Consider the following 12,554-nt stretch of genomic DNA (forward strand, 5'->3'; position numbering starts at 1 on the left):
TTTCCACTCAGGGGCTCATGGGAGTTTATCTATCGAGACTTGATTATGTCCTTATGCCGGCGGCCCAAGCTGTGATGATTAGGGAAGTAAGACATCTGGCCCGGGGTATTTCCGATCACTCCCCACTACTGTTGCACATTGAGGTCACCCCCGGGGCTGAGGGGAGGGTGGCACCGATTAACCCCTGGTACCTGCGTACTCCTAAAATCCGGGCGGTCCTGGTCAAGTCTATTGAGCGCTATTTCACTGAAAACGTGGGGTCAGTATCCTCTGCTGTCTCATTATGGGAAGCCTTCAAAACAGTGCTCCGTGGGCAGGCTCTTTCTCTAATTTCCCACTCCAAGAAAAACAAGACTGAAGCGGTGGTTCGCCTTGAAAAAGACATAGCCAAGTTGGAGGGGGACCTGGAGCTGGGTGTTACGAATGATAAGTTGCATGTTCTCAGTCTTAAGCAGCTTGACTATAGGGCGTTGGTTACTGATGCTGCCAAAGTGATGAGTAGAGAGCAACAGGGGCGCTTATACGATGTGGGGGATAAGGCTGGAAAATTGATTGCATGGTTGGACAAGAAGGAGAGAGCGAGTCGAGTGGTGCCGGTTATTGAGAGAGCGGATGGCGTGCGTGTGACTGATCCTGTGGAAATTGTTGAATGTTTCGTGACTTATTTCCGCGACGTATATTCTCCAGTCTCGAATGGCCTTGAGGATGACTCTCATCTGTTGCTGAGAGATATAGTGTTGCCGTCTTTGTCAGAGGCGGATAGGGTACTGATGGATGCGACGTTGTCGCCTGATGAGATTGCTTTGGCTATTCGCTCGGTCGCTTCTGGCAAGGCCATGGGTCCCAATGGCCTTCCCATTGAACTGTATAAACTGCACCCGGACAAGATGGCGCCTCATCTCTGCGACATGTTTCTTGAGGCACGTGACGTGGGCTCCCTCCCCTATGATCAGCGTCTCGCTACCATAGTCGTGATTCACAAGGAGGGGAAGTCGCGGGATCGGTGTATTTCTTACAGGCCCATCTCATTATTAAATGCTGAGCCTAAAATTCTTGCTAAGGTTTTAGCTAATCGTCTGGTTAGGGTCGTTGGCGACTTGATCCATCCGGACCAGTCCGGTTTCATACCTCACCGTAATACGGCTCTGAACCTGAGGCGTCTTCATGGAGTGCTCGCCAGAGCGGAGTACATACGTGAACCGGCCGTTTTGGCGTCCTTGGATGCCACTATGGCGTTTGATACCCTAGAATGGCCGTATCTTTGGGCGGCGCTCGCGAAATTTGGTTTTGGCCCCGGGTTTATCGGTTGGGTGAAGTTGCTGTATGAGGAACCGTTGGCTCAGGTAGTTGTGAATGGCAGAGTGTCGGCACCCTTCGGGTTGGGAAGAGGCACGCGGCAGGGTTGTCCGCTGTCGCCCCTCCTCTTTGCACTTGCCTTGGAACCTCTGGCTGCCTGGTTACGATGGGAGCCCTCATTGCGCGGCATTAGGTGGACGCCTGAATTTGAGGACCGCATCTCTCTTTATGCGGACGACATTCTCCTGTACCTCACATCTCCCCTGCAGTCTTTGATAGTACTGGTCGATGTTCTGAGCTCATTTGGTCGCAACTCCGGCTTGGTCATTAACTGGGCCAAGTCATGCGTCTATGTTCTCTCTGGGGACGCTCCTCTCCTTCCGCGTGGCTGCCCTATCCAGATTTCGCAGTCAGGGTTTAAATACCTGGGAGTGTTCATAACTTTGGACCCTGTGGCCCGTTATGAGCGGAACCTACTCCCCCCACTCCAACGACTGAGGGCCGTCGTCTCGAGGTGGCGACGGCTTCCGCTTTCGGCGCTCGGACGCGCGGCGTTGTTTAAAATGATGTCGCTGCCACGATTCCTGTATGCACTGCAAAATACACTCGACGTCATACCGGCCCGATATTTCCGTGAGGTGGAGAGCTTGCAGAGGCGGTTGATTTGGGACGGGCGATCCCGAATTGCTCTCACAAAATTGACACTCCCTTGGTATGATGGAGGTATTGCACTCCCCGATATCAAGCGATATTATTGGACGTCCCAATTGGCGGCGGTGAACCACGGGATGTACGGACCGGCCCTGAACCCGGCGTTCGAGATGGATGAAATGCTATTGCATGGGGGGGGGATTATAATAGAGCACACTATTCGAAGTCTCCTGGTGTGCAGTTGACAGGTCCAACAAAGATAGCGGTACGTGTGTGGCATGCTGCTAATGCTGCGATGGGTTGGAAGGACCGCCTGACTCGAGCGACTCCACTGTATGCTTCGGAAAGGCTGGGCTGTTTGTGGAAAACTAAAGGTTTTGAGAAATGGGATATGATTGGCATATGTAAGGTGAGTGACCTCTGGGTGAAAGGGGAGTTTAAAACGTTTGAAATGCTGAAAGCGGAATATAAGCTAAACGATAGGGAGTATTTCCGGTATGCTCAGGTCCGTCATGCGTTGTGCTCGGTTTTCCCTGATGCTACTGCTATCCCGGAAAATTCCCCGCTGGAGGACAGGGTGCTCGATGGCTACGTGCCTGACAGCACAATCTCCTTGATCTATAAAAAGCTTATCAACGATCGGGCGGATCTGTTGACCCGCTTGAGGGAGATCTGGGTGGCTGACGGTTTGGAAATAGATGATGAGGACTGGGTCTCGGCAATAGCCTCCCCGCGGGAGGTGACAATTCCGGCCCGCCTTCGGTTCGTACAACTAAAGATACTCCATAGAGTGTATGTCACTGGTCCCCGCCTGATGCGCATGGGTTTCTCCGTGGATGGGATGTGTAAGCGTGGCTGTGGTTCGCTGGGTACTTTCCTTCACGTTATATGGGAATGCCCTGAGGTGGCGCTCTTTTGGCGTCGGGTGCATGCGGTAATGGAAGAAGTCACTCATGTTGCTCTGCTTCCAGAAGCTAGGAGATGCCTGCTGAACGTGTGGGAGCCAAACGATTATGATGTGGCACAGACGCGGTGGGCGACTTTGGGAAATATGGTGGCTAAACGTAACATTGCCCAGTTATGGGGTTCCCAGAGGCCGCCCACGGTCTCGGTGTGGAAGGAGAATATGGATTGGTGCATGTTTAGAGAAAAGACGGTGTATGTAGCGAGAGGCAAGCCGAGGAAATGGACTGGGGTGTGGGGTCCGTGGAACGCTTATCGCGGAGACATCTGTGCCCCTCCTCTGGCTGTTGTATTGGATGTCCCTTTGTCCCCCTAGCCGAACATTCCTCGTCTGTTAGGTTACGAGTGAGTTACAGTTTGAATTTTCCTCTGTTGCCGGGCCCCCCTCCCCTCTCTGCCGCTGATCATTGATTCCCTACCCCGGGGAGCACGTCCTGACATTTACAATGCCTATTGCCTTGCTTGTGTGTAATGTTTAAAAAATTTTTTTTTAAAAATGTGATGAATGAAATGCTTGATTGTTTTACTTTTCAACAAACACTAAGAATGCATGTGTCTGCAGTCTCTCCATCCCACCACGGACACACATACAGTCTGATGTAATTAAGATAAGAATGCTGGTGGAGGAGAACATTCACTATTCCACTGACACCTCCATGTCACTTCAGCAGAATGCAGGAGTGTCACTTGAACATTCTATGGTGCACTCCCGGCCATACCAATGTTCAACAAAGGGGGAGGGAGGGGGCACAAGGAAGGATAAAAGGCAGGGTAAAGGAAATAACCGGGGAAGGTGAATTACATTTAAGTTGGCATTATAACACATGTCCCTCCCAACTAATAAAAAGAACAATGCACAGTAAGTACGTATATTGTATTACTCACTACAAATTATAGCATGGATATAATAAAGAAGAGGACCTGACAACAAGGAAATGAAAGTTATGGTGTGACATAATCTTCAAGGTATTCAGGTTCTTGTCTCCTTCTACTGGAATAGAACCTGGATACATCCATTTCTTTACCTTCCATGTTTTCCAGACCACAAACATGCTTGTGTTTGATTTCACGACACCGTACAATTCTGTCCATCCTCCACACCTTGCCATCATTCAAAACAACAAAAATGTTCTCTACTTCTGTTATGAACCTTGGCACGGAACCCTTGTTGTGAGTATTCCTGCGTGCTACAGGAAGATTTACCATTACCTTGTCCCCTACTCTCCTTGGTTTTATCTCAGAGCGGTGATGAGAAGTATATTGTCTCATGCATGCTCTCTTGTGTAGTTGTACCCTTTCATCAATCTTCTCTCCTTGTACCCAAACCGGTAGTCCCCCACCTAACCAGTTGGGTTTCAGTTTGGTGCCTGGTATTCTTCCCTAGAGTAGTACAAAAGGTGATACTCCTGTGACTGCATTAGGAGTAGTGTGATAGGACCACAATAAATCTCTTAGGGAATATTCCAGTGATATTCCCAAACTGGAGGTGAGTTGTAAGTTCTCTTCAATCATCCTGTTTGCTCTTTCTACCAACCCATTAGCTCTAGGACAGTATAATGCTGAGATGAGATTGATAATGGACAGGAGTTTTAGGAAGTCTTCCATCACTTGGGACGTGAATTGCAGCCCATTATCTGTAATAATGACACTAGGAACACCTTCCAAAGAAAAGGTGTCTCTTAAAAAATCTTCCATCCCTTTGGTGGTTATAATGGATACCACATGTGTGACGCTCCAGTGTGAGTGATAGTCAATAATAACCAGGGGAGGGGAATTACATTTAAGTTGACATTATAACACAGTCCCATACCATACGGGCATGTACACAGTCGCCATACCAAACAGACACACAGATGCTTCTAAATATTTTTAGACTGTGCATTCGGTGTCTGAATGCCTTGGGCTGCATTTGTTTTACTTTATATAACATATATCCATTTGGGGGGACACTTCCCCTTTTGCTGCCTGGACCTTTTTAACTTCTGGTCAGCTGTCCAGCCTGCCATGATTACAAGCCACAGAGAAACATTTGCTAAAGGCTTATGGGTTTGCAACCAGCTCCACAGGCACTCATCCCAGAAATACCCCTGCAGCTGCACCTCGGACTGGGGTCAGGACAGTGAAATATTGTTGTTGCCATGGAATTCAAGGTGGATGCCTTTTGCTGCAGGTCTTTCAAATCACAGTAAAGAAGGAGGGGGTGTTTAGTGCCATATAATGTGGCTGTCTCAGCTCAGAGTGTCTGCTACATCTTTCAGGCAGGCTTCTAGGCTGAAAATGCATTTTTGGTTTTTAACAAACATGATCAATGCTGCCCATACAACAACCTCTACATCATGCACATTACGGTATGTTACAGTCTTCTGTGTAGCGCAAACTCTTCACTGTGGCCTCACAACACTATATTAGGAAAATCCCATTGATCATCCACATCACAGGTGTGGGGCTACAGAAAATTAGCCGATAGTTCTTGCTACAAAGACATACCTTGCTGCCTGCCCCGTCTTCCTCCCTACTTCCCTCTATCTCCTCTAGAACTCTCACTTGCATTCCAGACATCAGCCCTTGTCTCAGTGTCTCTCCACTTTTCCCTATCACACTGTCTCTTGCTCAACAACCCTTGGGCCATCCATCCCTACAGCTCTGTCTCTTGCTCTCTATCTCGTCTCTCGACCTCTACCTCTTCTCTTTCCCCTAACACTATGTCTCTCATCCTCAGATCCCTAAGGCTCCTGCTATATACCCCAGTCTCTTGCTCCTACCCCACTGTCTCATACTCCATTCACTGCTGTCTCATGATTAATGTCTCTCCCTCTCCTGCTCTGTAACTCTCTGTCTCTTGCTCTCCACCTCACGCCTCTGCCTCTTGCCTACACTTCTCTCTCTCTTGTTTCATATCCTGCTCTCTTTTGCGCTCTGCTACCCTGGCTCTCTGCACCTACCATCTCTTATGGCTTCTGCTCTTCTGTCTCTTGCTCCCTGCATCTATCTCTTGCTCAATACCTCTGTCTCTTGCCCCCTACTCCACTCCTCTGTCTCTTACCCTCTACCTCCCACTTCCTGGCCCCCTCTCCCCTGATCCCCAAACCTCTACCTCTTGCTCCCATGCATCTTTATTTCCTGATCCCCTCTGCATCTTGTTTCTGCCTGTCATGTGACTTGTTCTCTTCCAAATATATAATCCAGACTATCTCTCCCCTACTGACTGTTTACAGTAGAGTCCACCATGCTAAAAACTCTGCCCTAGTTGTGTGCTGCAGGGGTGGCTCCTACGTTATGGCCGAGGAGCGTCGCCCCCTGATAATTGCCAGAAGAGGCAACCAACAAAAATAAAATGATGATATAACATTTTTATAATCATTTTATTTGTTGTCCTACAAACAAATGGCCCGCCCCTCCCGAGGGAGGGGCGGGCCATTCATCCTAACAATGGCGCACCAGGGAGGAGGGACGAGTGGAGAGTGGTGGGCACAGTGACGGTTTGGCCGGCCCTCAGGGGCTGGCCAAACCGTAATGCGCAATTAGCCATTCTCCACCTAGCTGTGTTGTACAGCTGGGTTAAGAAACCAAAACAGGCTCTCAATCCATCTCTGAGCGCTGAACCAAGGCGCTCAGACCAATCCCAGTGGTGCTCACATGCTGGGAATAGCATTCCCAGCATGTGAGCAGTGCTGGGATTGGAAGCTGGGAGCCTACGCAGTGTGCAGCAGTTCCTGGATGTCCGAGACGCGAGGATCGGGAGGAAGGCGGTGGCTGTCGGAGCAGGTAAGTGTAATTTTATTATTTATAATTATTTTATCTTTAGCTTGTATTCCCCCTGCACCTGCCCCACCACTTCACAATACCAGCAACTGCTAATGCTTTCTGTGACACAGCTAACAGAAGTGACAGGCTTGCCTATCAGTCATTCGAAGACAAGGATGAGTGACGTGTGAAACCTGCCACCGCCCCACCAGCTTTTAAGAGATGAGGCCAACATATAGTGATATCTGTATTACTCAGCTCAAACCATATGAAGTTTTCAATGTCATATGGCTACTTTTTAACTTTTACATTAGCCTTCCACAGGGATGAGTGAAGTGTGGAGAGTCTGACCCAGCCCCGCCAGCTTTAAAGAGGTCTGAAAACTGTGACCTCCGCCCCAGTCTTTCAGCAGAAGAAATGACATGTGACACATTTTTAATATTCACGGGGTCTCTCTTGACTTGTGACTTTACAACACCAGCTTTCTAGACACTGGGCTGTTTTGTAATCTCCTAATTATGCCAGATATGTCATGCTTGAGCTCCAGTGGGGCCCAGTAGACCTGTCACTACAGGAGTTGTGCAAACAACTATCAAAGATCACATATATCTCAAAGTACGGCACTGAAAACAATATTAATACCCCACAATCACGGGCTCTCTGAATCGATTTATCGTTTTGCTGTAAACTTTTCACATTAAAAGACATAGCAGAGCATATTAGAAAGATTAGAACTAGCACGCTAATTTTATAACAGGAACAAAGATGTAAGTTTACTGCAGTTTTTACGTGTACAAAAAAAATACAGAACATTTTACAGTTAGGTGGTACCAGACTTTTATTAAAGCAAATTATGGCTGTTGCAGGCTGCAGAAATAACTTAATTAACCAAACCTGCTCTTTTCTTTGTATGCCTTGTTCTAAATGCAAGAATTTATGATCAAAACAAACACAAGTGTTGTCCCTTCAATGTGATTTATACTTTTTTAAAGAAAATCACAGTTTTCCTATGTAGTATCTTCCGGTTGTGTTTACAATGTTCCCTTGTTACCTGGTTCCTTGCTGCTCAGCCACTGTGACTGTTTTGTGTGGAATGTTGGTGTGATGTACATCAGTGGTTTGCTTGGGTGCCTGGTGTGAGTGTTGACAGTTGAAGATGGGCTGAGAGGCAGGGAGGCTACTCTTCATTACTACACCCTAACCTTCTAAAAAAAATTAACAACAGCGCCTCTGTTAGTTGGAGGCTAATGATTATCCTTCTGTATCCATCACTGGGCAATAAGGACACAATTGTGCTGGGCCCCTTAAAATTCCTTAAACAGGACCCCCTTTTTCAATTCTTATATGGCTGTATCCTTCATTCCTGGAATAATATACTCCATAGGAGCGTAGCTTTCATGGGTGCAGCAAGTGCAGTGGCACTGGGGCCCAGAGACCCAAGGCATCCACTGAACCCTGATTACTGCTGTATTTTATTATTTAAATATTGACTTTCTCAAAAAACAAGTAATAACACTTTAACAGAGGTTCAGCACCTTATAGTACACAACTGCGCACCAAGCTACAACTTACAACAAAAATCAGCTTATTATTAATCACATAGCATAGCTGCCAACTGTCCCGTTGGAGACTGTCCTGGGTAATTCACTATCCCGGGTAGTACAACTAGGATAAAAATGCTCCCCTTTGACCTATATTTCTTTACCAATTATTAAATCTGGTATGGGTATGAGTACATGTACAAAGTTAGATAGTTATAAGATACAGATACACATTCGTTTTTTGATTTTTGTTTATTATTCCTACTAACTTTTTTCTTCATAACCAATGCATTTAATGACTTTTTTTGTAAAGATAAAAAAAATCCTTTTTTTTATACAAACATTCTAGTTTTTTATACAAAAATTGGTACAAACATGTTAGCCCCCTATTTAATAATCGATCTTATGTCAGACTCATTCATTCCTCACAAACGTTCACAATCATACAAGACACATATACACATCTGGGTGTAAAGGAAACACAAGAATGTAAAACGTCTCCAAAGGAAGAACTAGATGGACGCGGAGCCTTAGATGGGACGTTATCGTAAATACAGGAATATCCATTGAGGGCATGCTCAGTTGAGCTCACTTGGCCACATTGCGGGAATACATTTCTTTACTGTGGCTCAGAATATTCCCCATTTTGAGCCAGTAACAAAGTACACAGAGGCAATCCTTAACGTACATGAACCTATAATATCTATATATATCCTTGCTGTAGTCCTCTCACCTATATAAGAAATCTTGAAGGCATTACATATACTAAGTCACATGAAAGTTAAGTGGACCGACAGCCACATGTGAAATAGGCACTGCCGTCCCAAGTTCTATACAAATCTGCGCATTGCTTGAGAGTTGGGATTCATCCCATAGGAAACCTGTACCCCCTTTCAATTGCCTGTGTGACACTTTATTCTATTTGGGAAAGGTCCTGATGAAGGTGGTTAACATTGTGTGTCAACCCACTGAAACATGCGTCGACCTCGTGTGTCCAGACCTTATTGTTTTGGTCATTTAATTTTGCTTTGGAGACGTTTTACATTCTTGTGTTTCCTTTACACCCAGATGTGTATATGTGTCTTGTATGATTGTGAACGTTTGTGAGGAATGAATGAGTCTGACATAAGATCTATTAATAAATAGGGGGCTAATATGTTTGCACCAATTTTTGTATAAAAACCCAGAATACTGTTTGTATAAAAAAAGGGGGGGAAAAATGTATCTTTACAAAAAAATGTCATTAAATGCATTGGTTATGAAGAAAAAAGTTAGTAGGAATAATAAACAAAAATCAAAAAACGAATGTGTATTTGTATCTTATAACTATGTAGCTTTGTACATATACTCATACCTATACCAGATTTAATCATTGGTAAAGAAACATAGGTCAAATGGGAGCATTTGTATCCTAGTTCTGATATTTATTCCCCTCTTACTCCCTGACCTTAGACACCTTTTAGAGGTCCTTTGCATGACGATTCTATCCCGGGACAGTCCCAGCATGCCAGCGTTGGCGCATAATAAGCAAATCACTTCGTTTTGCACGATCTGCAGATTGCTCTCTTTATTTATTACGTTAAATTAAAACGTTGTATCTGTCCTGTGTGTAGCCAAAACTTCTGGTGGAGTATTTTCCTCATGAATCCAGCAGATGGCACTCCTGTATTTGTTTTGAAATGTTATCAAACATCTTGCTATACTTTTCCTGGTATCGCAAGAGCCAAAAGTGAAAGTTAAATTATGCTAATTATGTGGGTCGGCGGAGTAGGCGGGGCTTTGAGCCAGTGGGTGTTGTAAATGTTCAAGTAATTGACAGGAAGAGGTGTGGCCCCACGGTCAGGGCGACTGACGCCGGAATCTGGGGATCACGGTTCAATCCCCGTCGCTGGCGGCAGATTCGCCCAGCACCATGTGACTCGGGGCAATAGCTTATTAATCTTACTGACGGCGCCTAAGAGACCCGGGTGATTGTTCGCGCTTTACAAATGTGGATTATAAATGTGCTACAATATGTTCCTAGAATTTTTTTGCAAATGTTGCCATCTATGACATTGACGAAACAGATTACATTTACCAATGCTTGCTTCGGAAAACCATGATTTGCCGCCTAGTTTAAAGAAGTGTAGCGTTTCACCAACATACAAAAAAATTAAATGTTGTAATATAAGTACGCTGTTGTATTAGCTAGGTAATTGTAATATGCCCCGCCTATGCTTGGCTGATTTTCTGTTTCCGTATGGAACATATGTCATCTGGCCTGCCCGATACGTAAAGTGCCGTTCTAGTCTTTGAACAATACGGCATACAACGTCGCGGTATTGACCCGCCCTAAAGGACTTACACAGTAGACCGGAAGTTGCAATAGTAAACAATCATTGAGACTTAGGTTCGTGCAGTTGGTGGTTGTGCTGTGTCCGCCATGTTAGCGCTGAAAGACTCGGCTGATTCGGACAGTAGCCCCACTGCGCTGGGAGCGGAGGAGGGTGTGGAGGTGCCCTTCACTCCTCCCGGCACCTCCATGCACAGCTCTTTACGAACCCTGCAGCCAATATCCGTGCTCGACCCCACCATGAAGGCTCGCGTGCGGGACTACTTCGTTTTCAGGGTGAGGGGTCCGAGAGGCCAGAGGCTGCCAGGGGTGGTGGTCTGGCAGAACGCCAAGGGGTGCTTCTCCGTGAGTGTGGTAGAACATAACGGAGCGAAGGGAGGGAATTAAATTTCGATGAGTAATACATTATGCCACGGCTATGATGTGATGCTAAGGATTTGCGTGGGAGAGTGATGGTCAGCTACGTGTATTACGATTTGCAAATGCGCACCTTTTAGAACATTACATTAAAAGCACGTTTATGCACTGTTGTAAAAAGGGCGAAAGCCTAAGATGTAGTGGAGCACAAGAGGGAAGGGTGGAAATGACCTGCTGGTACTACACGATCTGCTGAAACGAGAAGTGTGAAACCTGTGGGCGTTGCATGACATACTGATGGGAAAGCCAGGGAGGTCATGCTATGAGCGTACGATCAACTGTGATGTGCAGTCTCCGGTTATTCTGTGGGAGAGGTGACTTACAAGACAATCTTGTGAAGGAAGAGGGACTTGTAAAGGTTCAGAACCTACTGATACTCGGGGTTGAGAGGCAGTACAGGGAGTGGTAAGATGAAAACTGGAACCACCGAGATGGGATGGCACTGTATTGCTGCGGCCAAGGTGCTTTAGCGCCTTGAGGGAATCCGGGTTTCGGGGATGCGTTTAGGTGAAAGGACTGACGAAGAAAAGGACGTTTGAATGTTTGCTCCCTAAAGTATTATCATTAAAAGTGATGTTCTGCGTGTGATGTGGCGTCAGTTAATGGAAAACATTAATACTATGTAGAGTGAGGGATAGATGACCTAAAGTGTGTAAAACGTTAATCGTTAGTTCATGGGGAATTGTCTACCGTGAGTAATGGGGCGCGAGGCCTGGGTAGGGTTGGCAAGTTGTTGTCAGCCTGCGCTGGACTCAGTGGTCGAAGTGGGCGGGATCGGCAGGGCACGGCGTGCCCCTACTTCTTTAATTGATTAGGTTCCGTTCCCCTACTTTTTCATTTTAAACATGCGTCCCAGGACGCCAGAAATCATCAAGGCTTATAGATAAGGCTTGGCGTTCGGGCAGAGAAGGAAATTGACTCTGTCTTTTCTTTCTGGCCCAGAGAAGACCATGACAGTGTCCACTTCTGCTCTGCCACTGTCAGCTGCCCCCCTCTCTTTCTCGCTCCACCTCACTCACTGAAAACCGTGACTTCAAGAAACTGTTATTACCCTGTCTTTCCTCCTTTCGTTTATCTGTTCCCTTTTGAAATGGATCCAAAAAAAGAAAAAAAACTTCTGCTGGAAACGTGGCCTTTTTCTGAAATTTTAAATTTCAAAGTGCAGTCTCGAGATGGAGAGACATAAAACATTAAAAATATGAAAAATAAATAAATAACCACAGCAACATAGAGCGGTCGCAAAGTGGCCAGAGTGATTTTATTAACACACAAACACATTAGCGCCAGCCACTTTACAGTGTTTGCCGGTGAAGCGCTACTTTTATGTTCTAGGCTCTCTTTGAACAACATTGCTTTCCCTGGGTGGGAAAGTGCACCATTCCTGGAGGTACTGAAATGCCTGCTTGATGGGTGGGTTGGAAAACAAAACACGGGCTATGTGTTCACCATACTGCTTACGCATTGTAAGGATATAAGCAATGGGCATTGAAACGGGTCCCTTCTGTCCATAACTTGTCAGGCAAAAGCACTCACTCATTTCTGAACAATGAGCGTAAAAGCGTTACGGTAACCATGTTGTTCCTGCTTACACGCACCTGCTTTACTTAATC

At 46.1% G+C, this 12,554-nt stretch overlaps 1 protein-coding gene across 2 annotated transcripts in view; it reads left to right on the plus strand.

Moving 5' to 3' along the window:
- The first annotated feature begins 10,500 nt into the window (after window positions 1–10,500).
- TPRG1L (tumor protein p63 regulated 1 like) overlaps window positions 10,501–12,554 on the plus strand; it is a 111,404-nt gene continuing 109,350 nt past the window's right edge. The window contains exon 1 of one of the 2 annotated variants that reach the window (XM_085608846.1): window positions 10,501–10,803. In XM_085608846.1, coding sequence (XP_085464972.1) covers window positions 10,618–10,803 — 186 coding nt within the window. In that variant the 5' untranslated portion in view covers window positions 10,501–10,617. Of the gene's footprint in view, window positions 10,873–12,554 lie in introns of both variants that reach the window. The other variant, XM_085608845.1, reaches the window with a different exon arrangement.

The sequence above is a fragment of the Triturus cristatus genome, chromosome 1_2 (genome assembly GCF_964204655.1).
Source record: "Triturus cristatus chromosome 1_2, aTriCri1.1, whole genome shotgun sequence".
In the NCBI taxonomy this organism is placed as follows: domain Eukaryota; kingdom Metazoa; phylum Chordata; class Amphibia; order Caudata; family Salamandridae; genus Triturus; species Triturus cristatus.